Source organism: Erpetoichthys calabaricus, chromosome 13, assembly GCF_900747795.2.
Source record: "Erpetoichthys calabaricus chromosome 13, fErpCal1.3, whole genome shotgun sequence".
Classification (NCBI taxonomy): Eukaryota; Metazoa; Chordata; class Cladistia; order Polypteriformes; family Polypteridae; genus Erpetoichthys; species Erpetoichthys calabaricus.
In genome coordinates this window covers 84,938,100-84,954,129 of record NC_041406.2, presented here as the reverse complement: position 1 = coordinate 84,954,129, position 16,030 = coordinate 84,938,100, and the positions used below count along the sequence as shown (strand labels likewise).

The following is a 16,030-nucleotide window of genomic DNA, read 5'->3' as shown; positions in this document are numbered from 1 at the left end:
TTCGCCACCCCCTGGTCCGGCATGGAATTACATTTATTCAGGCCCTTTAGTTGTCCCCTAAACACGCATGTGTGACAAAATGTTTATATATATATATATATATATATATATATATATATTGTTTTTTTTAATTTTTATTTGATACACTTTATTAATTCAGAGCAATTTTTTCAGGTTAAGGTTCTTGCTTTATTTATATTGTACTATCTTTGCATAAAATGAATTAGGTTAGAACATTTGTGTTAGGAGTGTTATTGTAATTTATTTCATTTATACTTGCAAAATCTAAATTATATAGTATGTGTTAGTTTTCTGTGCAACTCTTTGCCTATGGCAGCATTAAAACATCACTCTTCCTGTAGACATGTCTGCTTTCCTTTTTCAGTCTACAACTTTTTATGGAGATGTGAGGAGTCGATCTTGTGGTTAATGAAAAATAGCTTTGATATTTGAGTGCTTACTAATAATAGGCGTTTTCAATAGAAAAGAGAGGAAAAAACTTGCTGAAGTGTTGCTTCTGGCATTTAGTTATGCTTGTGTGTATCTGTGGTGTTAGATTCTTGACTTCAGTCCAGCAATGACAGATTATTATATTCTTCTCTACAATAACCCTTTTATAATAGCATGGATTATCTCAATTGCTGGTGACAACAGATGGGACAAAAGTGACCAATGAAGATATAGGACACCATTTATGTTTTAGTATTGTGAGAATTATTTCTTGTCAACCTGATGACAGCTTTCAAAAAGAGAATGAAAAAAAGCCATGAAAGGTCAGCATGTAAATGATTTATAGAAACTGCCATAGCAAAGTAAAACAGGCATTTAAAATTTGCCCTGGCTCATTTTTAAAATGTTTCTTGTAATTCAAATACTCTTCTTTAGATGACCTTTGGGTGAATTACACCACAAAACCTTAATTTTAATTGATGCTTATGTTTTTTCTTGACTAAAATTATACTCGCAAGGTATGTATTAATGACATGTTACTAATATATTCAGCACATACAAAATCTGTTTTGGATCATCACTACCGACCCACTACTTGAACTTGCCTGATACAATTTCAAAATCACATAGGGCTGGAAGTTCTTCTGGCAGCATTAGACAGAAAGCAGGAGCCCACCATGAATGGGGCATCAGTCAAGTGTAGGTAATAGTTACTGAGACCATTCTGTTTAGAGTTACCAATTAACCCGACACACACATCTTTTTAATGGAAGAGAAAATACCGAGTTTTCGTATTCCAGATAATTAAGAAGGAGTAAATAGCTCCAAAATCTTCACAGCATAGTGATTTACTGTTTATTTTCTTCAAATTGTAATTTGTGACTCAAGCTTTAGATGTGGATAGTATAAATTTACATATTTTATTATTATAAAAAACATTTTTGGAAGTATTTTTTTGTTGTTGTTGTTAATTCACAAGCTTGCAGTTAGAGGCTTCTGATACAACATGACCTTCAGCATTATTTCTTAGGCTGCATCCACGCTACTACATTTTATTTTTAAAATTCAGACATTAGCCTCTGTGTTTGGCATATTACACATTACCCTGGTGTTTTTAACCCACATAAAGTGAGACTTCTGAAAATGTGCTTCAGAACCATATACTTGTGAAAATGCCGGTCTGGCATTGCATTGTGGGTGGGTGAAAAAAATAAAGCTTTGAAAACAAAGACTCTCATCACACTCTGATTTGTTAGTGCTTATTACAAAACCCTTCCTTGATTGGATCTTGCTCATTGTAAAGTCTAATTTCTTGATTTGTCACCCATCATGGAAGAAAACTGCTTCAACATATTGGAAATTGAGGGTTTGATTTCGGTGGCACTTGTTGCGTTGCTTACCTGTGTACATCTGAATTACTTTTTGATCTATGTTGCTCTACGCTGCAGTCTCCTGGGGAAGCAACTCAAGCTCAGAAGAAGCACGATGCCTGAACAACCTTATCAAGAATGCCTGCTCCATCACAGGGCTAACCTTGGACACACTGGAAACTGTTGTGGAAAAGAGGATGGTGGTAAAATTGAATGCCATCCTGGAAAATCTCCTCCATTCCCTCCAGGAGGCGCTCTCTTGGAGCATGTTTGACCACAGGCTCATTCCAACATGGCGTGCAAACAAGCACCTCTGGGTGTCTTTTCTGCCTGCTGCTATCAGGCAGTACAGGTGCTGGTCATAAAATTAGAATATCATGACAAAGTTGATTTATTTCAGTAATTCCATTCAAAAAGTGAAACTTGTATATTAGATTCATTCATTACACAGAGACTGATGTTTAATCAAATGTTTATTTCTTTTAATGTTGATGATTATAACTGACAACTAATGAAAGTCCCAAATTCAGTATCTCGGAAAATTAGAATATCAATTAAGACCAATGCAAAAAAAAAAGGATTTTTAGAAATGTTGGCCAACTGAAAGGTATGAACATGAAAAGTATGAGCATGTACAGCACTCAATATTCAGTTGGGGCTCCTTTGGCCTGGATTACTGCAGCAATGCGGCATGGCATGGAGTCGATCAGTCTGTGGCACTGCTCAGGTGTTATGAGAGCCCATGTTGCTCTGCGAGTGTCCTTCAGCTCTTCTGAATTGTTGGGTCTGGCGTATTGCATCTTCCTCTTCACAATACCCCATAGATTTTCTATGGGGTTAAGGTCAGGCGAGTTTGCTGGCCAATCAAGAACAGGGATACCATGGTCCTTAAACCAGGTACTGGTAGCTTTGGCACTGTGTGCAGGTGCCAGGTCCTGTTGGGAAATGAAATCTGCATCTCCATAAAGTTCATCAGCAGCAGGAAGCATGAAGTGCTCTAAAACTTCCTGGTAGACGGCTGCGTTGACCTTGGACCTCAGAAAACACATATGGACCAACACCAGCAGATGACATGGCACCCCAAACCATCACTGACTGTGGAAACTTTACACTGGACCTCACGCAAAGTGGATTCTGTGCCTCTCCTCTCTTCCTCCAGACTCTGGGACCTTGATTTCCAAAGGAAATGCAAAATTTACTTTCATCAGAGAACATAACTTTGGACCACTCAGCAGCAGTCCAAAGGCGAGACGCTTCTGACGCTGTCTTTTGTTCAAGAGTGGTTTGACACAAGGAATGCGACAGCTGAAACCCATGTCTTGCATACGTCTGTGCGTGGTGGTTCTTGAAGCACTGACTCCAGCTGCAGTCCACTCTTTGTGAATCTCCCCCACATTTTTAAATGGGTTTTGTTTCACAATCCTCTCCAGGGTGCTGTTATCCCTATTGTTTGTACACTTTTTTCTACCACATCTTGTCCTTCCCTTTGCCTCTCTATTAATGTGCTTGGACACAGAGCTCTGTGAACAGCCAGCCTCTTTAGCAATGACCTTTTGTGTCTTGCCCTCCTTGTGCAAGGTGTCAATGGTCGTCTTTTGGACAACTGTCAAGTTAGCAGTCTTCCCCATGATTGTGTAGCCTACAGAACTCGACTGAGAGACCATTTAAAGGCTTTTGAGTTAATTAGCTGATTAGAGTGTGGCACCAGGTGTCTTCGATATTGAACCTTTTCACAATATTCTAATTTTCCGAGGTACTGAATTTGGGACTTTCATTAGTTGTCAGTTATAATCATCAACATTAAAAGAAATAAACATTTGAAATACATCAGTCTGTGTGTAATGAATGAATCTAATATACAAGTTTCACTTTTTGAATGGAATTACTGAAATAAATCAACTTTGTCATGATATTCTAATTTTATGACCAGCACCTGTACAGTGGTCTCTCCCAGCGTACTCTTAAGTTCACTTTGAATTTTCTGCACAGTGTACTGTAGATCTGTCTGTTTAATCAATTGTCTGTATTATTTCTGCTGTGATTTGTGCCTTGCAGTCCCTACATTGATGGATTGAAGGCCAGAGGTCCGCATTACCATCATTGTCTAGTTCAAGGGTTGGCAGATTCAGTCCTGGGGGCTGCAGTGGCTGCAAGTTTTTGCTCCAACCCAATTACTTAATAAGAAGCACTTATTGCTCAAGTAACACTTCTGCTTCACTTTAGTTGTCTCTCTCGTTTCGATTGTAAACCCTTATTGCTTATTTTAGTCTTAAACAGATGTAGTCTTGGTTTTTAATTGCTCCTTATTAACAATAAGATGCAAATGACAAAAGAGACCAGCATTTCTTCATTTAGCTTGTTTCCATTTACACCTGTGTGTATTTATCATGCACTATTGGGTTTAATTAAATACTTGGAAGGAAAGTGAAGAGAAAAAAGTGAAGCACTGAGAATAACTCGTCTGTTTTAGACTTCAGATCATTTGGATGATATCCTTAGAAAGGAAAATAAAAATCTAGGATATGAGAATGATTTGACATGGCAGAGTTAATGCACTAACAAGCCATGAAATTAAATAACAGACAAGGATGTTTTTTTAACTCTTTCAGGGCTGATGTCGACTTTTGTCGAAATTCAGGGGTAGAGGATGATAATCAGCTGTAAACTGTGACAAAACTCGCCCTTCAATTTTAGTTCGACTCTCTTAGCTAGAAGGAAACTTAAATAGCTTTGTTGATTTGACCGAGATTCCCTATGTGAGTAGCGAAGAGCAAACAGTTTCTAAAATGGCATCGACATCTGGCGAGAGACTAAAGCGGATATGCAAATTAAACTACTCCATGAACGTTTTACGTATTATCGCTGAATCAGACTCTGACTTGTCGGACTTGAAATTTGATGCAAGTGATCAGGAGATGGAGATTGAAAACAAAAGTGAGGTACCAGTATCTTGTGGTGCTGAACACGTTTGGGTAACTGATGCGCCATGGCAGAGTTCGCCTGGGAGGACTACCACTTATGATGGCAAGAGGTACAAACTATATTGCGTCACACTGTGACTGCCACCTGCTGTGCAAAGACAGCCAAGGCAGCCAGCCCACTGTGCATTCCTGCTGGCCATTGAGGTACCCCTGCGCAGCCACAGAGATACCAAAAATGCACCAACAGCAGCCACAGCAGGTAGCCACAGACATTTTAGGTTGATTTATGTGTGAAACCATTGTGCTTTTCAGAAAACTGAGTATTTTGTAAAAAATATTTAGCCCTCAAAGAGTTAATTAAGCAACTGGGTTGGAACAAAAACCTGCAACCACTGCATCCCTCCAGGACGGAGTCTGCCCACCCGTGGTCTTGTTCTTCTACGTGAAGCCTGAAAACCATGAGGACTGATTGAGATCATTTCTGTTAGGTAGAATGGCCGGTGAGGGCTTGGTGGTCTCATAGCCTCGGAACCCCTGCAGATTTTGTTTTTTTTGTTTTTTCTCCAGTCCTCTGGATTTTTTTTTTTTTCTGTCCTCCCTGGCCATCGGACCTTACTTTATTCTTTGTTAATTAGTATTGCCAAATTTTTATATTTTTCCTTTTTTTCTTACTTCATCTTGTAGAGCACTTTGAGTGACATCATTTGTATGAAAACGTGCTGCTGTTGTTATGATTCTGTATCCTTGTTTTTTTGTGTTTCTGCTGCTCTCTGCATCTGCAAGTTTGTCCAGTCTAATTTAATCTACAGTTTGAATGCTGCATACATGTTCAAAAGGCAAACAGTGTACCGATTGCTACGGTTCTTTGATAAATATCACGGCCAGCTACATTACGATCTCGTCAAGGATTTTTCTAATGACATGTGTGTGCCCAGTGTAGACGAACATTTCTGTCATGTATTTTTGATAGTTTTATTGCAGATGGAGATCATTTATCATAAATTGTGTGAAAAGCGCTAGTGTGCACACAGTTGTTTAATAACTGTACTTTTAAATGAAAAATAGTAGCGTGGATGTAGCCTCAGTGTGTTTTTTTTGCATTAGTGCACAGTATTATCCGACAGCAGCGTTGTGTGAATATGAACCAACCACTGTATAACATGGTTAATGTGAACCCAGAAAAAAATGAAGACATTTGCAGTCAACTTAGGTCTGCTCCTCTTCGTTGGGCACAAGGCAAGAGCCAAGCTCTAATAACTGGGGAAAAAAAAAAAAAGATTGCAAACGGGGAAAAGTCTCTGAAAAATGTTCCAACCTACTGAAGAAGAATGGTTCTATTGGAACTGAAGAAAATTCGTGAACAACATTGTGATAAAGGCACTACAGACCTAGAGGCACGTGTAAAATCCAACAGACTTAATTTTTTTTCAGTTGGAGGGCATTTCTTCCCCGTACTCTCTCCAGCCACAACACAGTCCCAAAAGCACTTAGTTTGGTTAACACACAACTCTCCACCTTGGCACCACCACTCCTCCCAGGCAACCTTGTCCTCTTCCTCCTGATTCTGGCCCCTGAGTGGTGGATGCTGGCCCTTTTTATAACCCACCCGGAAGTGCTCCAGGTGCTTGATCAGCTTTTGCTAATTGCATTTCCGGACGGGGCTGTAGAGGTGTCCAGGTTGGCTCCGGGATCCATGCAGCCTGCCCTGGCGGCCACCCCAGATCCTCCAGAATTCCATCTCCCATGAAACCCTGTGGGAAACTGAGGCACCATCGTCAGCCAGGGAGGCTGCCACCAAGTGTACATTAACCCTTAACTGCTCGCGCTGGTGTATTTTGAACACCAATCTCAGTTATTTTTGTCCAATGTCCTTTTTACTTTGAACCTACTGGCAGCATCCACCATCTGTCCTTAGCTTGATTCACTACAAGTACAGTGCCACAACGATTTCCCTTCAGTGTGCCCTCAGCTGGTTTTACAAGTGGATGCACAGTTGCAAGTTCCTTGTGGCACACCTCACTCATATTTACGTATGTATAACAGCGATGAGATGTTCTTCTCGCAATACTTTGTCTGCAAAGAACATCAAATGACTGAAGTGAAAGGTGGTCCGTGTGTGCAAATCCTGCAGTGAATGAAAGTGTGACTGGTGACGAACGAGCACTGGAGAAGTGGATCAGGTTTATTTTCAGACAGTCCTAGACTGTGTCATACTATTCAGTAATATGGTGTTAAATGACATTAAAAGCATGTGCAATTTAAAATTATTGCAATATTTTATATTACAACCTCACAATGTGCATATAAATGTGGCACTTGGTGCCACGGCCCACCTACCAAGTTGTTTTGTCTGCCTAAGGTAAAGTCATCCCCGATGGAGGATCGCAGGAATCGTGGGGTAGAGGGGTCCTTTCATCGGATTGGCTGGCCAAATGGGGGAGGCAGCTTGATGGCTGAGGTCTCCAGGACTCTAAACAAATCCACATCATATTATGTGATATCATCTACTGTTAAATTCTGCTCCGTACTTGTAAAATTTGTATTTTTACACTGTATGGATGATTTGTTCTGTTCTGTGTATTGTATTGTATTGTATTGACTCCCTTCTTTTTGACACCGACTGCACGCCCAGCCTACCTGGAAAGGGGTTTCTCTTTGAATGGCCTTTCCCAAGGTTTCTTCCATTTTTTCCTTACAAGGGTTTTTTTTTGGGAGTTTTTCCTTGTCTTCTTAGAGAGTCAAGGCTGGGGGGCTGTCAAGAGCCAGTGCCTGTTAAAGCCCATTGCGGCATTTCTTGTGTGATTTTGGACTGTAAAAAAATAAATTGTATTGTATAAATAGCCATTTTGACACTGGTGGATAAAGTGCTTATGAGATGAGAAATGGTGTGACTAGTTAAGGGCTACTGCACTGTGCATTTCAGCCTTACATTCTTGAACCCTAGTTTAGTTTCTAGCTGGTGTGCCACTCCTGTGAAAAGTTGTGTCTTCTTCCTGTATTTGTGTGGATACTGTTAGGTGCATCAGTACTTCTAATTCCTTTTGCTTCTAATGAATGTGCCTTGTGATTTATTTGTTCTCAATTCAAGGTAATGCAGATAGTTTAGATTTTTGTATTTATTAAAACACATGTGACTATAGACTTACTCCCAGTCTTTGTTGAGTAAAACCCACGTATTGAAATTGGGTGTTTCTTGGGACAGAGGAAGTTAAGAATTTCTATGCAGATAATACATTTGCACCTTTTGATTGTCTAAATCTCTATCAGTTTTCTAGCAATCCGTTTCATTTGTCATTAAATGATGTCTGCCATATTTTTCTAATCTTTGGTCATAGAAACTAAATACTGAAGATATATGTAGTATTTCTACACTGTACCACTCTCTTTCAAAACGTTTATCACAAAATAATTTAAAGCAGTGTTGGAAAAGGGGATTTTTCAGTCACAATTTTAGATAAAAAATATGGAACTCAGTGTTGTGGAAAATATTCCGTAGATAAAATAGAGTCTTGAGCCGTTTATTATAAATGAAATTCAAACATACAGTAGATATCCTCTATTTACACCAACAGGTGGAGCTCCCACATGCCTTGTTTAATTTATCATGGCAGACTGAAGAAGTCTAGCAGAGGACTGTCTTTTCATTTCGGTGCATTTACATAACACATTTGAATACTGCTCAAACAATTAAGGAAACACTTTATCATCCCAGTTTAACAACAAGTCTTGTAGCTTCAGGGATATCAGTTTGTCCAGTTAGGAAGCATAAACGATTGTGAATCAGCTCCACCTGCTTTGGTGCAAACGAAAGTGACAACAGGTGCACTGGAGAGGCAACAGCAAGACACCCCCGAAAAGGAAATGGTGGCCACAGACAATTGCTCTCTCCTTATCCTTCCTGACTGATTCTTCTCGAATTTTGTATTTAGGTAGTCCTTGTCACTACAAGTAGCATGAGGTCGTACCTGTAGCCGATTCAGGTTGCACAGGTAGTCCAGCTCCTCCAGGATGGCACATCCATACATGCCGTCACAAGGTTTGCTGCGTCTCCCAGCACAGTCTCAAGGGCATGGAGGAGATACAAGGAGATGGGCCGTTACATGAGATGTTGATTCACAACCGTTTATGCTTCCTAAGTGGACAGATTGATATCTCTGAAGCTTAATTGACTTGGTGTGAGACTGTTATGATTAAGTGTTCTCTTAATTTTTTGAGCAGTATATTTTAATTTTCACCAATCAGCATACCAATAAATGGTATACTCCAGAAACCCCACCCTTTATTCCATTAAGCAATATGTAAAGTGCCAAACTAGTTAAGGCATTAAGAGTTGTGGGTGGATACTTGCTTAAAAGGAATGATTTCTTATATGTAAACTGTAATTGAAGAACAGAATATAAAGTTATATATGATCTAATTTTCTAGTTTGAATGTTCTGATCACCCTCCAAACAAACTTAACAACTTCTGGCTTATATAATAAGAGAGCTGCAGATGTCAATAACAGGCTTGTAGGTGACAGTAAGTAAATATAGACATACAATCTCATATTTATATTATGTGTTAACGGTTTCTTTTAATTATTACAATCGTCTAGTAATGTTTTTTTTGTACCTTAATACTTTTAATTTTTTTGCCATTACAGATAGCATTGTCTAAATTATAGATTAAACCACTAGTTGTATTTTCAAATATGGTCTTTATTATCTGTTACATCAATTAATTTCATCCTAACAGCCAACCCAAACAAAATATAGCAAAATGAAACTGAACATTCCCATTTATAACAGCTCAGCAACCTATATGTCATAGTTAGCTTTAAGTCCCCATTGATAACACTGATGATTTTCGTTGCATAGACAGTGACAGTTAAAAACCACATCATCTCCAAAACTGCATTCACTTTGTCATTCTGTGTTTCCAAACCACCCTGGAAGTTGAGATCAATATATATTTGTGGAATGTGATTCAAATTCAGAGAGCCAATTCTAGATGTCTTCTTGGTTTTGATCTTTTTTGCTTTGTCTGTCGGGTATGGCAAAAGGTTTTAATCAGGTCATATTAAATTGATAGTGTAAAGTTGCTGTGTTCCTGTTTTTATAGAAAATTGGGGTTGATGAGATAGCAATGGAATCAATTACAGCTAGAGAGGCATGGATGGTCTACACAGCAGTAAAAGAAACAGTTATTACTAACTGTATTTTTACAATTATGAAGGTGTTTTAAGCTTGTTATTATGGAACTGTGACAGAGATTAGAGTGATCACATTTTGAATAAATTTACTTTCGTGAGTGAAAATGGCACTGCTTAACATTTGAACTTATGCAGAGGCATCTGATAGAGTTTACATCCACAGGTGCATCATTAATAAACATTAATAGGTTCTGAAAATTTATGGACACATTCCTGGCTTTAACTGAAAGCTATTGTAGAGACTTAAGACTTGTGACATCTGCTGCAGTAGTGTGAATTAACTAGAGTGACACTAGAATGGTTTGCACAGACTAGCAGCAAAGCACTACATTACTATCTGCATCAGTGTTCATTTTCTTATTGTGGAGCTTTCCCCAAAATATTGCATGAAGGGTTGGTGAAGATGAAGTTATGCTTTAAATCATAAATAATGAAGTCGCATGGCAGTATCAAGAACATCTTTTTTTCTCCGGAGTTGTGCTGCATTGACAACTTGCACGACACCTGTTAATTTTCTAATTGTAAACTGCATTGTAAAATGCTTTATTATTGAAAAAGGCATCGTATAAAATTAACGGTGAATTTTCTTGTGTAAAAATAAGCTTAGTCAGACAGTACTTCAGCTGTTAAACCTTCCAAGCCTTTGTAATTTTCACCCCACCAGAGCAACTAAGTATGACTTCATTGTCAGGAGTCTTAGATGCATGTCATGCAGGGGCTCCTGCTGTGGGTGGTATCTTGGGAGAGCCGGGACAATCGCTCAGCTGAAAAAAGAACTGTGTAACAGTTGAACACTTTGTTTGAAAAATACTAAACTTATCCTTCATTAATTGATTGATTGATTTTTGTTTTTATAGATGAACCCTGATGTAGCCCTAGCATAACAAAGTTAGATTCACAAATGTCTGACTTTATCCTGCTTTTATAAATATATAACATCATTATGAATATGGGATGGGACAGACCAATATTCTCCCCAAAGCTCAAAAAGTAAAGTACTAATTCTTACATTGTGCATATTTTTTTATTTTGAAGTGTAAAATAAAAAATATTTTTTATTTTATGATTCAAATGGCATATTACAGCATTAATGTTTCAAATAATTTTGTTTTGTATCTACCTTGATCCCCATCTTAGAAGATTCTGTTATGTGTTTTTTTTTTTTTCAAGTTATTAATTTTCCAGCTACACTAAATCAGATCAAAAATCTTTATTTCTCCTGAATATGATTATTCTTTAATGCACAACTATAACAGAACTTGTAATTGTTTCCCATTGGGATTAATAAAGTATCTATCTATCTATCTATCTATCTATCTATCTATCTATCTATCTATCTATCTATCTATCTATCTATCTATCTATCTATCTATCTATCTATCTATCTATCTATCTATCTATCTATCTATCTATCTATCTATCTATCTATCTATCTATCTATCTATCTATCTATCTATCTATCTATCTATCTATCTATCTATCTATCTATCTATCTATCTATCTATCTATCTATCTATCTATCTATCTATCTATCTATCTATCTATCTATCTATCTATCTATCTATCTATCTATCTATCTATCTATCTATCTATCTATCTATCATGTTTAGAGTGAGCCACAAGCTAGATCTGGAATGAATCTTGCTTAACTCCCTGTTTTTATTCTTAAGCTTTGAAATTACCAGTATGTTACTGCTATAAGATTTAGTGCAAAGTTTAGCACAGTCTAGAAATAATCTCTATTTGTACAGTAGATGAACTGAGGAATCTAGGGATCGACATAGGACAGTGGACTTGCTACCTATGGGCAAATAACATGGCACCTCCTAAATGTTACAAAAGAGAATGGTGAATGGTAAGGAGAAGTAAACGGGGATTTGAAATACTATAGCTTCAAATGCTACATAAAATTTTAGAGATACCAGAAGGAAAGGAATAACAATAAATAAACCTTTAAATAAGCAAGCAGCTCTATAAGCTCTATTCTGTTTCTCTTCTCGGTACTCAAATGTGGCACTTGGTGCCACTGCCCACCTGCCAGATTGTTTTGCCTGCCTAAGGTAAAGTCATCTCTGATGGAGGATTGCAGGAATCATCAGGTAGAGGGGTCCTTTCATCAGATTGGCTGGCTCAGCTGTGGAATGGCCAATAGGGGGAAGGCAGCTTGTTGGCTGAGGTCTCCAGGACTCTGAACAAATTCAAATCGTATTCTGTGATATCATCTTCTGTTGAATTCTGCTTTGTACATGTAATATTTCTATTGCACTATTATATTGTATTGAGAATTACTTGTGTTCTGTTCTGTGTATTGTATTTACCTCCCCTTTTTTTTTTGACACCCACTGCTCGCCCAACCTACCTGGAAAGGGGTCTCTCTCTCTCTCTGAACTGCCTTTCCCAAGGTTTCTTCCATTTTTTTTCCCTACAAGGGATTTTGTCTTCTTAGAGAGCAAGGTTTGGAGGGAGCTGTTAAAAAGCAGGGCCTGTTAAAGCCCTTGGTGGCACTTCTTATATGATTTTGGGCTATACAAAAATAAATTGTATTGTATTGTACAGTATTGTGTAATTTCAATGGATGCCAAAAGTCTACACAGGCTTATTAAAATTTCACCTTTTGTTAATTTAAAGTGTGAAACCAGGATCAATTATGTCATTCCTTTTTCATCATGAAACAACAACGATTAAGTAATGGATAACACAGTAGCAACAAACACATTTCATTGTGCCATAATTTTCTGTGAGTCTGGCTCAAACTACCGAGAAGCAGAAACCTTAAAAACCTTTAAGAAGTATCCGAATGAGATATTGGGACAGCTTGACTATTAGCTAAACAAACAAACCTGATGGGCTGAGTGGTCTCCTCTCATTTGTAAAGTTTCTCATGTTCTTATGTCCACCTGGAATGCAAGAAAGCCTACAGCATGCTATGATGGTGATCACTCTAAATCATTCCATAGTGATATGCCTTGAAGTGCATGTAGAGAGAGAGAGAGAGTTAGTTAGTTAGTTCTTTATTGTTCCAAAGGGAAATTTAGGAATGAAACCAGGAAGCACTTCTTTACTTGAAGAGTTGTGGGAGTCTAAAACTAACTACCAAGATGAGAGTTGAAGCAAAAAACCTGAAAATCTTTCTTTAAGAGTATGTGGATGAGATATTGGGACAGCTTTGCTATTCGCTAAACAAACGGACCTATTTGGCTGAAAGATCTCTCATTTGTGATTTTTTTGTTTTTATCATAATATATCATGACAATAAATCAAATTTAACCATTATTAAGTAGCAAACTGAAAAACAATGTTTTAGCAGTATGCTTTACTCTCTTGCTGTGACTTTTTCATGTTTGCTTTATTTATTTGTTTGTATCTTATAATATACTGAGAACTTGAATTAGATGTAAAGAAAAAAATAACAGTGTGTATCTTAATGAATTACTAAATTTTGCCTGAAAGAAATGATCAGTTTTGTCATTACTAGAATGGCTGTTATTTATTTATTTTTTTTTATTGAAAAACGTGCTTAAAGCTCTATAGAAAAGGCCATAGTGCTACAATCCCTAATGTACCCATGTTCTGCCCCATATGTGTTAGCTGTAACTGAGGTGATTTTGCAGTGCAGCCAAAAAAAAAAAGTTTAAAGTTCATATATAGGCAAAATTTTACACTGTTACTGGTACGTTTTCTATTATCATGTTCTAATGCTCTGTGGTTCTGCGTTTATTGAAACACCACCACACTCTTCAGCAGAATGGAAATTGTGGGCTGACATTTTTATTTTTCTAAGAAAGCATCTTTCTGTTTTATGTGAATTCATGTTTATAAATGTGTGTGTGTATATATAAATATATATCTTCCTGTTTATGAGCATTTGTATTTTTGTTTAGGTGATTTTTCTTTTTATGTTTTGTTTCACAGGATCTATTTTCAATCAATTCATATGTGTATGCACAGAGACCACAACAAGACATCCACAGCTTTGAAGGCACTTTTACTCGGGTCAGTTATGAAATGTAATTATTAACCTGTAATTTGAATGTTGCTAATTATGACACCTTGCTTGACAGCCTATCTGAAAGTATAAACGCTACTTTAATCTAAATGAAGCCATTCATTTTAGGGTGGATTGTGTTTCAGTGGTTAGAGTTGCTGCTTTTTAGCTTCAGGAGCTTGGTTCTGTGCCCTTCTTGGATACTGTCTGTTCTCTGGATTATCTGGTTACTTCCCATATATGCACATGTTACGGTTATTTCCAACTTTCGAATGTGATGATGGGAGTGTCGGCCTGTACATCGTTGTGCCCTACCATGTAATGGCGCTCCATCTGGGGCTATTTCCTGCCGTGTGCCCGAGGCCTTCACTTATAGACTCAGGTTTCCTGAAAATCCTTAATGCACATAGCAATTGCATAATTTTAATGGCTGCAAATGAATCATTGCACTTTTTTTCATTTATAGGTCATCTTCTGTTATTGTTTCAGTTTACGACTTACAGCATTTGTTAGGTTTTGAAAGTTTATTTTCTAATTTTAATTAAAGTGGCGTCTTTAAATTGGGGTTTCTAGTCCAGCATTTCCCTGCAAATTTCATGTCAAAGCCATTAGTTATGTATGAATTACAGGTTTTCTTCCATTCAGGTCACTGTTTTTAAAATGTTTTTATTAATAGCAGATTAGCCACAACAGACTGAAAAGGGGCCTGTAGTGAGCATTCAACCACAAAGAGGATCTTTGTTTATTGCTTTCATTCTTGGCCACACACAAGGCTTAGCAAGAGAGCATTTCCTGTTCTGATTCATTCTCTCATATCTTTTGCGTAACTTGTTCTCTGACTTTTAAGGTTGACTCACTTTTGTGTATATTCTTTTTGTCAAACGTTTTCTTTGTTGAGGGGGAACCTTTTTTTTTTCTTGCAGACATCTCTGAGTAGCTTTGCATTAGATTTCTTTTAACTTGTTCTTTTAATGTAATGATTTTACGTCTTTGCCAGTCTTTTTTGTGTAATAGGGAAAAATTAATTTAAAAAAAAAAAATGTTTTTATCTAGTTTTCAAAATAAGGATCACATTTTAGGTAGGTCATTCAGTCGAAATCGTATCTCTTCCCCTAGTTTCAGAAGCCAGTGTGTTCACATTTCTGCTTGAGTAGGTTAATTGTTAGCATAAGGTTGATTTTTGTTAGATTAGCTGGATAGCTTAATGGGGGTATGATCCCATTTCACTTCTTGACTTTCTCTGCTTTAGAGCAGGGATCTCTAATTAAAAAAGAATAGATAGAGAAAGGGGAAAAATTGTCATAAATACTAAGACGAGAGTCATCAAACAGATTGAGGACTTCAGCTGAGAGCATTTAGGTCCCCCTGTAAAGGAATAAATAACCTTATTTCTGAGTGTAGTTAGGAAAATAAATAATTCTTTTGTTTTGAGGTGGTAGTTTAATCATAGCAGATTTATGATCAGTGTCCATGGCTTTAAAGAATGACCTTGATTTGCTCTTCCAATTTTATGTGGGAGGGGAAGGGAAAGAAAATGTACTTTAAACATTAACTTCATGTGTGGCCTCCGATGCTGTCATCCATCAAATGAAAATTAACAGGATGTAGATATATAACTTAATGTAGCACATGATGGAAGGATGAGAGCTTAGTAAAATGTTTTCATTTAGAGGGACACAATGACAGTGGTGGGGGTGGGATTAACAGTGCCGGGGGTGTTCAACAGTGTTGATGTCCCTTATATAAAATAGGACTGTCAGCCAAGCTGTGCTGAAAACCGCACACAGTAGAGAAGTGGGGCGTTACAAATAGATACCAACAAAGATGACCAAATGTTTGGTAAAGCACATGTAAACCATATCTGTTTTGAATGTTAACTTTCTATATTTGGATTTTGCTGATTTGCCACAGTTCCACTGTGTGTGGGCCTTGTTTGTAATTATTTTTCTTTTAAACTTCTGATTTTTTTTTTTTTTTTGGTGTGTGTGTCTGATATTTAAGCATCATCTGTGACAATCTCCTGTTACTATATAACCACAACACTCTGGAAAGTTGCTTGTTACAGCCATAAGTCCCCCCCACTCCCTTTTTTTCCTGCCTATTTCACATTA

General features: G+C 37.4%; 1 protein-coding gene across 1 annotated transcript in view; it reads left to right on the top strand.

Moving 5' to 3' along the window:
• Nucleotides 1-16,030, top strand: part of atp9b (ATPase phospholipid transporting 9B) — a 320,223-nt gene that overhangs the window by 124,044 nt on the left and 180,149 nt on the right. Inside the window, exon 9 of the mRNA XM_028817197.2 lies at nucleotides 13,847-13,927. Coding sequence (XP_028673030.1) covers nucleotides 13,847-13,927 — 81 coding nt within the window. The remainder of the gene's footprint in view (nucleotides 1-13,846; nucleotides 13,928-16,030) is intronic.